This window comes from Thunnus maccoyii, chromosome 5, assembly GCF_910596095.1.
Source record: "Thunnus maccoyii chromosome 5, fThuMac1.1, whole genome shotgun sequence".
NCBI lineage: Eukaryota > Metazoa > Chordata > Actinopteri > Scombriformes > Scombridae > Thunnus > Thunnus maccoyii.
In genome coordinates, this window is record NC_056537.1 from 32310084 (window position 1) to 32322955 (window position 12872).

The following is a 12872-nucleotide window of genomic DNA, read 5'->3' on the forward strand; positions in this document are numbered from 1 at the left end:
TCTGATATGTCAGAACGTTGATTTTGCAATAATGAAAAATGATTTTTGTTCCAGCTTTGTTCCTGAATTCTTTCCCTAGCAGTGATATGGCTGGCATAACTGGAAAGTCAGATGTCTGAATGCTGAAATCAATTTAATTTTTTTTTTTTTTTTTTTTTTTAAGGAAAAACATTCAAATTAAGCATCATGTGTTGGAGGGACCTTTGAGGGAAAAAAAGACAAAATAATACAACACATACAAATATACATACATGTACCATTACCTGACACTAATAAGTGAGATATATTGGAGCTTTCAGTTTTCCACTCGTAATTACTACTTATATGATGATTTGAACTGTATATGTAAGTTGTAAAACTGGTGATGACTAGAGTGACACAAACACTACATTACCCCACATTGTTCAGAGTCTCTGAGTCTGTTTCAACTCTGACAAATACTAACTACTGCAATCCTGTTACACTGTATGTACTCCGCTTTATACATTTGTATAGTAGCCTATGTACTGTATGTATTTGCTTGTGCCTTTGTCACAGCAGACATTTTGACTTGTCTTAGTAGGAAAAGCACGGGTGTGTGACAAAAAACATTAACCGTGGCTCTTCACACTCTCGAGTCACCAAGAGAGAAAACGTGAGAGAGGAACAAAGACAAGACTGTTTGTGGAGCAGGAGACGCTTCTCAACCTTTTTTACAAGCACATTTCAAGCTACGTTTCTTTCCCATTGCTCAGTCTGTGTGTATATATGTGTGTGTGTCTTACATCAAATCCTGTCTGTCTACCTGTTAGCCTGTCTGGCACACACTGCCTGTCTGTTCTGTTTCCTCTCCGCCCTCTAGGCAGACTGCAAAGGGACAAGCCCATGTTTGTGTGGTTTCGTTACATTCTGACACCTCCTGATCCAGCCGAAGCGCCCTGAGTGTCCGCTGTCATACTGCTGTGACAATTCACAGCATACATTTTGAAACAACTAATACTAATTATTAGACAGACTGTTCTGTGTGAGAAATGTCATCACTTGGTGTTTTGATGATGTTGGTGGAAAGCGCTGTCTTGGACGACACTCCAGCTTCTCAGAAACATTCAGTTGAATTTAAATGTGGCGATGGCATCTGTTGTATAGTTTACACAATGGGCTATAAGGGTCATGGGTGCACCAGATGAGAAATGCTTCATTACAGAGTGAAGATGTTGTTCTTTTGAAGGGTTTCAGTGAATGAAAATCATGCTGGAACACCAATGTGTTTCATATGTATTTTGTGGTAGTTACCAGTGTGCTGGTAAAACAAGTCTGATTGTGACATTGAGTGCAAATTAAAAATGTCAAGAGCTGCATGGTAAAGTTTAAAAGCCGCAGTAACCTATGTGAATGCAGTTAGTCTTAGTGACCTCTTATAGCACAATGTATACACTTTGCTTTATCTTTTACCTTTACACCTCAAGAAATAGATTTTGCCACAATGAATGCATTGCATGGTGGGAAAATGTCTCAAGCCATAGATTAGGTTTGTGTTAGCATTAGCATATGTGTTTCTAATCAGTCAGATTGTATTCTGGACAGTTCTGTTTTTCTAAGGGTCTATGGGTCATTCTGAGTTATGTGTGCAGATTTTCATGAGTATTGGAAATTGCTTTCAAAAATCAATAATCAATTTCATCAAGAACCAATTTCCAACAGTGCGAGTACATTGTACCAATACCTAAAAATAACAGCAGAGGGAGCCAGAGCGCCATGTTTAAAAGTTGAGCCGTGGTCGCTGATGATCCATTACTCTATTAACGTCATAAATGATGTGTGTGGTAAATAATCATCTATTCTGCTGCTCTAAACTCATACATATTAAAAACAAACTGTCAAAAACCAAAAATATATCTATACTATCCATAGAAAGCAGAGTTTGTCACGTACGGAAGCACGTCAGGATGGCCGAGCGGTCTAAGGCGCTGCGTTCAGGTCGCAGTCTCCCCTGGAGGCGTGGGTTCGAATCCCACTTCTGACAGACAGCTTTTGGACTGACACTGAGTACAATGCTAACCTCTCGTCCCAAATCATAATGTGCGACTAGATGTATATGGAATAAGTCATCAGTTGAGTCCAGAAGATGGGGTAGCATACATACTGTACAGTAGTGTCATTCATTAAAAATGCAGTTGATGTTCATTACATTCAGTAATGTCATAATGAAGTCCCTGTCATGGGTTTGCTTCATACTCGCACACTTAAAGTCCCCCTCCACTCAAAAATGTGTTTTGTTTTGTTTCTTCACTTGAATCTCCCTCTTCTGCTGAGGGAGGAAAGTTTCTCTGTGCTCACCTGAAATCTCAGTTTAACATGTGAACCACAAGCATGATTTGTGACATCACAGCTAGTTTAGAAGCCAATGGTGATCCAATATGCAACTTACAGAAGTGTGATGTGGAAATTTGAAGCCTCTAAAGCACATACACCAAGAATGGACTTTTTTAATTAACTTTTTTCAAGTAGAATACATCTTGTGTCCGGCAGTTAGTAGTTGGTTTTTCAATGAGGCGTTGATGTCACTTTAAGATTTTTTACTAGGTTGGACTTTTTCTTGGTGAAAAAAAACCAAATTATTATTCTAACCAGAATATTTTTATGTTTTAAAACATGTCTGGGGGGAACTTTAACTTTTAGAAACCCAATTAAAGAAATATTTCCAATTGATAATTATGAAATTCATCACAAATTTCAAATGAATGAGTAAAGTAAGGGAAAATCATTTGTACATTTGTTAATTAATGCGCATTTAAGGAGTTTTCATTTTTGCTTTTTAAAATTGATAGACAAATTAATTAGGGACCATACCAGGTGTTTAGTACAGGGGGATATAAAGCATTCATTCATGGTATTTTAAAAGGTGTAAAAATCATTATTTACACATTTGATTTTGTTGTATTTTGTGTGGTTAAAGTATAGATTTGTGCTTCTGTGTTGTTAGAGAATGGTAAATGATTCACTAAATCAACATGAAGCATTATGTAAAAGGAAAATATATTATATATACATTTGTATTTATATATATATGTTGTCAGTGAAAATCATCGTTTTGTCTTATCATAAAGTTTGTCTTTTAAAGGCACAGAAAAGAACACATGCCACACACAGCTGAAACATATTCACAGACAATTTAATTTTGATTGAAATTATTTCACATCATAGTTGTTATTTTTCCTGTTGAAGAACTTTTGTATTTTTATTACAACAGCCACAGAGCAGCAGCAGCAGCAATAATAATAACCCAGCAGGAGAAGCAGATCAATGCGGAGAAAGACTGAAAAAGAGAGAGAAACATGATAGGCGCCCTTTTTCCAGCTGCCAAAAAGATTTTACTACAAAGGAATCATGAGTTGTTGGTTTTTTTTTTTTCAGTCTGTCAGATTTGCCACATCTGACCCTGCTCCTTCCATAACAACTGTTAAGACCCGAGCACAGCTGTACACAACTTGGACATGGTAGAAACTCTTTACAGTTTGTGAGGAGTAAAAAACATCTGAGAGATAATAGACAAGAGGGAGGAATCAGGATGGGAACCAAAAGCAAAGCACAGTGAGCTCCACAGGATACGGAGACATGACACAACAGAAGAGGCGTTTCTATTCAACCATCACGTTCTACAGTAATACAAAAAACCTTCCATTATAACCTCAACATGCTGGCCCCCTGGCTCACAGTTATAGCCAAAAACTGTGGGATGAGTTCAGTGATGTGATTTCCCCAAGCCTGCCCACTTTTTTTTGGTTAAAGGAATAGTTTAACATTTTGGGAAATGTGCTTGTTTGCTTTCTTGCCAAGAGTTAGACGAGAAGATTGATACCACTCATGTCCGTTAAATATGAAGCTAGAGCCAGCAGTAGGTTAGCTTAGCTTAGCATGAAAACTGGAAGACGGAGGAAACAGCTAGCTGGGCTCTATAAAAAAATCGGCCTACCCGCACCTCTAAAGCTAATGAAGCTAAGCTAATGAACATGTGATATCTTGTTTGTTTAAAAATCCAGTGTAAAAATGACACCTTGTGGTTTTACAGGGATTATGTACCAGATTTTTCTTGGCTAGGTGGTTTGACTCCCTAGAGTCTCATCTTCATTGGCAACCAGTGGAGACCTTTTACACTTTGGTTTTTGTATACTTTAAAAACAAATGATATAACGTGTTGATTAGTGACCTTTTGCTGATTTTTACATCCTTTGGACAGAGCTAGGATAGCTGTTTACCTGTCCAGTCTTGCTAAGCTAAGCTAACCGATGACTGGCTGTAGCCTTATGTTTAGTGTACAGACGTGAGAGTGGTATCAATCTTCATATCTAACTGTCACCAAGAAAGCAAAAAAGACAAAATGTCAAACTATTGCTTTTTAACAATCAGACTTAAAGAACATCAGGGTAAAACAAAACTGCAGTAAGTTTAAACTGATGTGTGGAACCAACACCTTTATTTCAAAATGATAATAGTCAGTCTGTGTGGTCCACCTCTGATATGATCGTGTGGCAGGATTACAATACAGTTCTTGGGGAAACAAGAAATATTTTCTTTTTTGATATGAAAGTGGTCAAACTTGTGTTTATGAAATCTCAGCCAAGGGCAGCTTCAGTCTAAAAGTAACAGTATTGGCTTTTCTTTTTTTCAGTCTAACCCTAACTGCCTTGACCAACAGGATCTGTCAGGGCTCATGGGTAGATCCTGGCAACAACCAATCAGAAAAAAGTTAGACCGGATCTCTCCATTTCAGTCCTTAACCTCAGTGAGATAGTGATCACACCCTTTATATTTCAAACCTTTTATAAAACAAACTTATAAAATAAAAATACCAGATGATGCAGCAACATGTATACATGCAAAAAAAAAAAAAAAAAACAACTAAACAAGAACACAGGAAACAAATGTTTGATTAAAGTGATCAAATCAATAAAGTTGGAAACTTAAAAGATATTACTCATTGAAAACATTTCTTAGATTACAGTGCACTTTGTGTGAAAAAACAAACAAACAACCACACACATCGTTAAGATGAAGGCAACATCAGCCTGCCAATGGAGGAAGGCCGAGAGAAATACAGAAAAAGGGATGAAGAAGAAGAAAAAGGAGGAAGGGTGGAAAAAAAATGGTTCAAAGAGAAGAGGGGAGGAGACGACTATATACACTTGTATATACATCATACAGGATATGAAAGAGAGCACGAGGTCTTAAAGCCAGACCCAAAGATGGCCGTACACAAACTGAGTCTACAGGCCAAACAGAAAACTGTCATGGCACCCAATAAATACGAAACAAAACATCTGGGGGCGGACGGCATCCTGTTCTCTGCTGCAGCTTGTGTCTCAATTCAACAAACATCCGGAGCATTCTGGAGGTGGACACATATAAATAAAAATGGATGGATGCAGTCAGAGCGAGGCTGACTGGAACAAGGGTGGAAATCTGACTTGTGTGTATGTGTGTGTATGTGTGTGTATGTGTGTGTGTGTGTGTGTATGTGTGTGTGTTTGTGTGTGTTTGGGTTGGGGGAGGAGTACTGACACAAGACAAGACAGAGAGGGAAACTGACAGACTTGCAGTGTGTCAGGGCAGTTACCACATCATATGAAATGTTGCCACAATAAACAGGCAACACTTTGAGGGAATGTAGATGGGCAAATATGGCCAAAAGGTGCCTTTTTCCAAACTTCTGTCCCTTATAGCCCATTGTGATAGAATATGTACAGTAATTTTGTCCCATCCCTGGATGAGAATTAGCCTGAAACTGCCACCCATGTATTATGGCGTAATATAAATACAGCAGAACAGTTGAAAACAGGTGGTGTGACAGGTAGAAAGATAACAAGAGGCAACTCATCCACAGCTCCACTAGAGGCGCTGAGACCCTCCACTCTGACCCCAGCGGGGAAGGCCAGAGACTTGAGGCCAAAACAGTGTCAGTCTCTCCACAGGTGGGTCGCCACAAGTTCCACTTCATCAGCTTTGATTAGAAACCAAGCTCATGTCGGCCTGATGAAGTTAAGTGCACAAAATAAAACCTACATTTGATGAAAATGTTTGGCAAGTGTCCTTTCTTCTTTTCAAACCATCTCCAACAGAGCCAAGAAAAAAAAAAAAAGATAGCAGAGGATATGAAAATATACAAACTCTCAGCTGGTGATAGGTCTGGTTTACAGGTCCACTTAAGAACGTCCACTTTACTTTTACAGGTCTACGCTACCACCATTGCATGGTGCAGAGAGATCCATGTATCCGTCTTCGTTGGCTTCTTGTGTTAGGGGTCGCAAAAGAGAAAAAAAAAAAATAGACAGGGCTTGTGTACTTCATTACTGCTAGGACAAAATCCAGGAGAGACAGAGTAAAGGAGGCTTTAGAGACAACTTATAAATATCAGGCAGTCCCAGACCACCCAGCTACTGCTACACAACTGTCCTATTAAATAGTAATGGGAGATCATCAGTATGTACACTGAAAATAAATGAAAAAGGAAATGTTGCCATCGCCATTTAACTTTCCTGCAGATCTCCTGAAATGTTTCTGAAATGTCATCACTGGGGGTCATCTTCATATACGTATGTTTTAGATAGAAACACACAATATATGAAAGCACAGATGTCTGGAAAAATATGTTCATTCAAGTTGATAAAAACCTTTTTTTTTTTTGTTGTTTTTTTTTTTTCCTTTTTGTGTGTGAACGTGTCTTATATGAGGAATAGGCACAGTCTTGCAACTCTTCTTTTCTCACAGAGGTAGCACCTCGTTTTTCCCAATGAAAGACTTGAAAAGGCCGGAATCAGAAACATGAAAACTGAAGCTAGAGAGCGTGAAGGTGAGGACTGAAGTGAGGAGCGGTTCGACACAGAGCTACATTGTGGATCCGATCTGAGAAGAGCTGGAATGTGAGCTGCTGTATCCAGTCTTCATCGCACGAGGGCATGAGAGAGAGAGAGAGAGAGAGAGAGAGAAAAAAAAAGAGACGAAGGCTCTGAGGGGAGGGACTCCGTTCAGATGTTCCTCATGACACGCACACACAGGTGGAGGGGGGGAGGGGGAGTGGGGGGCAACAGCTGGCTGTATATGCCTGTATATGAAAACTGAGAAACCATATATGAAAGAAAAGGCAAAGGATAAAGACAGAGAGAGAAAAAGGGTCCCTTTTGTCACAACATGGCGGGTCCTTGCATGTCCTCTGATCATGTTGGTAAAAACAAGGTCCATTTACAAGTAAGGGGCGCGACAAGGTCCATAAAGATTTCTCATTTAGAAAAAAAGTGATAGTTCCTTCCTGGCGACTACAGGGGTTGATGATGACATCTGAAGCTGATGAAGGCTCCTCCTTTAACCATGATCTGGTTACTTGAGGTCATCCTCGCGCTGCGATGTCAGAGTTCCAGGTCTAATGATGGCGACGATGGAGATGACATCACCACACAATTGTCATGTATGTATCTGAGTCTGTGTGCAGTGTGTGCATATGTTTATGTGTGTGTCTGGTTATGTATGAGAGCGTGTGTGTGAGCGTGGTCGATCACCAGGCCTCTGTGTACCGGACATCGACGTCTTTCAGGTTGGGCAATTTGGCCTGTAGAGAGACACACACAAATAGAAACTGCATCAACACCTTAAAACATACATTTACTATCAGCTTGTAGACTAACTGTAAGACAGCTCACATTGTTGTAACTTTTTCTTTAATTAGCTGTGTAAGAGTTTGGATAATATACTTGTTGTCCTTCTCACCAGAATCAATTTTGTCTCTTTGCATCCAGCAGAAGTAGATAGATAGAGATAGGCTGATTTATTTAGCTTAGCACAAAGACTGGGGGCAGACTGGGAAACTGCTAGCTTAGTCTGCTAGCAATTCCATCTAACCCGCACTGAAAATAACCCGCCACCAACTCCCAAACTGTCTTCTTTATATGTTGTATCTTATTAGCTACCAAGTTAGACACCAATTCATCCAAGAGGATTTTTGATATATTATTATTTTCATTTTTGAATCATTTCCATCAAGTTTCCAAGAAAGAAAATCTCAATTTAAAGCAGCATTAATTGATTTTTGGAGGCAGCAGAGCAAGCTGTAAAAGTAATATTGACATAAAGTATTAGCACTTCTAAAGTGTATGGCTGACATGTTCCAGTTCCCTATTTGTGCAGCCAGCAGACATGGAGCAACATTAGCATTGATTCAGAGTTGTTCAGCTGCCTGCTGCTGCTGCTGCTGCTGGAAACGAGGTTGATGAGAGCTATGAGACCGAACCAGACAGTAAAATTGCTGGGCATAAAACCAAAACAACGAGCTGAAAACAAGCTAGAACTTTCCGTATGGCTGAGAAGAAGTGCCGATTTGGGTGATAATTCTCTGTAAGGTTGTGATGAAGAGGGATCCCTTTCAAGCACTGTTAATACAAAATACTGATTGGTGCAGCTTCAAGTAATTATTCATTCATAATTAATTTTGCTTGGCTCAGATGTCTGCATGTTCGGTCGGCTTGCTGTGCACTGACTACAGGCTTTCTGGGTTACATTAGCAACTAATTGGAAGTGTAACAATTGAACACTATATTGTCCCCATCATTAGAACCAAATTACACAGGTCTTCCCAGGACCTTCTTGAAAATCATTAGGAAGTGATTAAAATAAAACACGTAAACCTGTAAAATACCTTGGATGACTATTATTTTAAATAGTTTTTGGAAAAAGAAAATGTAATTGGCTAACTACTTCTTTCTACTACATCCACTATTTAATGCTCATGAATTCATCTGACAACATAGAGCAGATCAGCTATATAGTGTAATCAGCTTTACTGGCATTTAAAATAAGCAATCACAGAAAGAACTGAGGGCAACAGCAGGAAGGCCAAAGCACAAGAGAAAATGATGCCTTTTCAAATCTATCCCCATTAATGTAGATGCCACACTGCCCAATTAACCTCTACTTTCTTACTGCCACCTTAACACATGTTTCATTTTCAGGGGGGATCAATTAAGAATTTCACTTGTGCTAAATATTAGCTTTTTGTAGCCAGTGGGTATGAGTTTTACCTTGAGGTCCTCATATGTGTCAGCTGTAAGCTTGGTGCTGTTCATGTTCAGACTGCACAGACTCTTCATAGCTGAAACAGGCAGACAGTTACAATTAGCTACAATATACATTAACAAACAACTGACTTCCACTCCACACATTTGACATGTTCATTCTGAGCTTGTCCTTATATTCTGGCTTTTTTTTTGTTACTATAGCACATTTTACTATCATGAACTGTATGTGTTTGTGTGTGTGTGTGTGTGTGTGTGTGTGTGTGAGTTTTCTTACAGCTGAGAGCCAGCAGACCAGCATCAGTGACAGGAGTCTCACACAGGTTCAAAACCTGAAGACAGGCCAGATGCTCAGATAACAACCTCAACCCTGCATCCCCAAACTGAAGGACAGAAGAGGAGAACACACATTAGACATTAGAGATAGTATACATCTACTGGATCATTATGTGCAGGTGTGTGTTTCTGAGGTTGTGTTTATGCTGTGTCTCTATGTGTGTGTATACCTGTGTGGACCAGAGGTTGAGCTGTTTGAGTGAAGGCAGCTTGATGAGCTGCTCGGCACAGGCACTGGTGACATTGGTGAAGGCCAAGCTCAGGTTCTCCAAGTTCCCAAAAGAGCCTGAACTCAACAGGCGAGCCAGGTCTGCATCCTAAAACATGCCAAGGGAACATGTATTTTTTTTAATGCACAGTCTTATAATGGATGTTGAGGACAGAAAAGCTTAAAACTCTTCACAGTGAAGGCGTCAGTGTAAACTCACCGTGGACTTGGAGGGCAGAGTCAGGCGGGTGGGGCCTCCTTTCCGTTGCTGAGGAGAAGACAGACAGAAAAAAGATGGCGTCTGAGCTCAAGGCCTTGCAGGAACATTTTCAGACAGTAGATGGTGTGTATGAGCAGCCACAAGCATGCTATATTCATGTCACAATGAGGAAATAGGAGACGTGAACTCTTCAAAAAAAAAAAAAAAAAAAAAAAAAAAAAAAAGACAGAAAACTTTTTGTTTTCATGGACATTTCCAAATGGTTTCCTGTCAATCTGTGTCTTATTTTCTTATATGACATTAATGATGTAGCATGTATGCCAGAGGATATTTGAACTGCACAGGCATGAATTCATCATTTATTTAACCACTCATTACAAACTCGTTAAAGAAATGAGGTCATAAATTATCATTTGTGAGACAGATTTATTACTGCAATTAATGTTATTACTGTAACTGCTTAAAAATACATCCAATAATATGATTACTACCACATTTTGTTTGACCTGTATTTTTTTGTCCCACACACAGATGGACAAAGACACAGTTTTTAATAATGATTTGTGTTTAAAGTCACATTCCCTGATTTTGTAACAGCATCAACTAGTGCCCCATAAATACCAAAATATCCTCCCAGATGAATTTGGGGCAACTATTGAGTCACTTACATACTGTACTGGACATACTGGTACAATAAATACAATACATCCTGTACATATTTACAGTATGTAAACAGCGGCTGAACATTTAGATTTATTCATGTACTATGCATTAAGTATATGAGTTATCCTTGTTTATGTATGACTGTGCACGGAGTATACGATCAGCGTCTGCCTCCTACAACAGCCTCCACATATAAATGAACAGCTCACTGCTGCAGACAGAGTCAAGTGGCTGTGAGTCAGTGTGTGAAGCATGTAGACTGAGCTGAGAGCAACAGTTACAGTCACCGGTCTGATCTGCGCTGTTCCAGGACTTCACGTGCTACAGTTTTCATACTCAGACATTGTGAGTTTACTGAGAACTGTGTGACTTAGAAGAATGATCCAGTCAGTGGTGGCTCTTCTGGATGAGGCAAGAGTGGACTACGATGGGTTCAAGCCACCAGACAGTCTGTAAGTGTGCTAATGAGGCCTTTGTGTCGCAGTAATGTGACGAACATTTGCAGAATCAGATGGACTAACAGCAGTGCATGAAACCAAGGTAGGCTAGGTAAGGCGTCAGCAAGAATGTGAGTAGAGAGAAAAGCACTCTTATCTTGACCTTGTATGATGACAGCTATGCTTTCTGTTTGTGTTTCCTGCTGTTTCAACAAGCTCTGTGCAATAGCTGTTCACACATTCTCCTAAATGAACCTCATGTCTTGACAGCTGCTGTCAGCTGTGTGTTGTGGATTGACAACTAGGTATCATAACACATGCGTCACCGAGGACACAAGAATTGTACGTAATGAGAAACTGGTGACTTTACTTTCATAAAGCAGCCTGAGCCCAGCAGACATTTTTACTGAGGTGGGACAAGATGTTCTCAGCTCAGAAATGTACAAGATCTACATGGCGCCAACGAGTTCAGCACAGTGTTAACTTCAGGCCTCAGTGTACCTTATAAAGCACCAAATGTGTGTGTGTGTATTTGTGTGTGTTTGCAGTGACTCACCAGCTCTTTGAGCTCTCTCTGTCGATCACAGAGCTGTTCGTACATGCGGAGGCCCACCTGGGTGCTCTCCAGGGTGGAGATGATCTGCAGCTGGGTGTCCTTGTTCTCGATGATGTTGTACTCCAGCATCAGACACAGAATCTGGACACACACACACACGCACATGCACATTTTAAACATTTTTTATACTTCACTGATTTTATTAGTGGGAGTTCAGTTTACTCATCACAAGGAGTGCTGCTCAGCCTGTGAGAACAGCTGTATAATGTCTTTTGTGGATCTTTTGTGGAGCTGGAGGAGCTTCATCAAGCCTGAGAAAATAACTCTGATGTATCAGGGTTATTTCAGCTTGGGCATAAAGACTAGAAATCTTTAACAAAACATTTATGTAAAAAACTGGGGTTGAAGTTTGAAAGAACATTTACCATTAAAGCTTGACCCATACATGTGACTAAAAGCCAGGATACTGTGGGCTCAATTTTGTTGAAATTTTGAGGGTGAAGGTTCCCCAACTTAATTAAAGTGCAATACTGAATCATTGGAGTGACCATTTAATTTAGTCAATTTAAGCTTTAATTTAATTTCACGTAGAGTTTGGAGGCTAATCATGGTCAGGTATACTACTATACACATATATGATATGGAAATTGGAAACTTCCGGTACACATTTACTGAGAATGGACTTTTAAGTGAAGGAAGAGACATCTTTTGTCCAACAGTTAAACTTTTGAAATGAACAATATTTGCTTCTTTTGTATGTTTTTTGAGGAAAAACATATTAGACACATACATTTTTCAACATGTTTGGGGGGGATTTTTAACTTAAAACACTACTGCTATTGCTAAAACTATTATTATTAAACACTTCTACAAATTCATTATAATAAACTTTTACACACAAATGGTTTCACATAAAATAGTAAATAAACCAAACTACCACATGTTAAAGTACCAAGCTACTATGATTTTTTGGGGGGGAATAAAGAGAATAATAATTTATGGAAAACAAACAAACAAACACGGACATACCTCCACCATGGTCTGGTTTCCACGTAGAGCCAGCAGCATGCAGGGACCCAGCTTGTTTTCAGCCAGTGAGAGAAGGAACTTCTTGGTCTTATAGCAGGAGCCCATCAAGATATGAACCTTGAGAAGAAGAGGAGGGGAGGGTCAGGTGAGAGTACTACTACATGTAGTAGCATGGAGTACACATGAAAAAAGCTGTATAGAGCCTTTAATGTATGTATGTGTGTGTGTGTGTGTGTCTCCGTACACTCACCATACTGGCAAACAGCTCTCCATCGTCATCACAGGCCACTCCTCCTGGACTGTAGAGCTGGAACCAGCCGTCTTTACCTGAACGCACACTGAGTAGGCAGGAATGGACCTGGAAAACACACACGGATGATTTTCT

The 12872-nt window shown here is 39.7% G+C and overlaps 1 protein-coding gene and 1 non-coding gene across 2 annotated transcripts in view; one reads left to right on the forward strand and one right to left on the reverse strand.

Annotated features, from left to right (window-relative positions):
- The first annotated feature begins 1919 nt into the window (after positions 1-1919).
- trnal-cag lies at positions 1920-2002 on the forward strand. The gene has a single exon. It is a non-coding gene; the product is annotated as a tRNA-Leu (tRNA).
- Positions 2003-3871: 1869 nt separating this feature from the next.
- Positions 3872-12872, reverse strand: part of LOC121897571 (c-Maf inducing protein) — a 51655-nt gene continuing 42654 nt past the window's right edge. Inside the window, exons 14-21 of the mRNA XM_042412139.1 lie at positions 12738-12845; positions 12488-12604; positions 11459-11599; positions 9803-9850; positions 9545-9691; positions 9316-9421; positions 9045-9115; positions 3872-7579 (exon numbers count right to left, since the gene is read on the reverse strand). Coding sequence (XP_042268073.1) covers positions 7526-7579; positions 9045-9115; positions 9316-9421; positions 9545-9691; positions 9803-9850; positions 11459-11599; positions 12488-12604; positions 12738-12845 — 792 coding nt within the window. The 3' untranslated portion in view covers positions 3872-7525. The remainder of the gene's footprint in view (positions 7580-9044; positions 9116-9315; positions 9422-9544; positions 9692-9802; positions 9851-11458; positions 11600-12487; positions 12605-12737; positions 12846-12872) is intronic.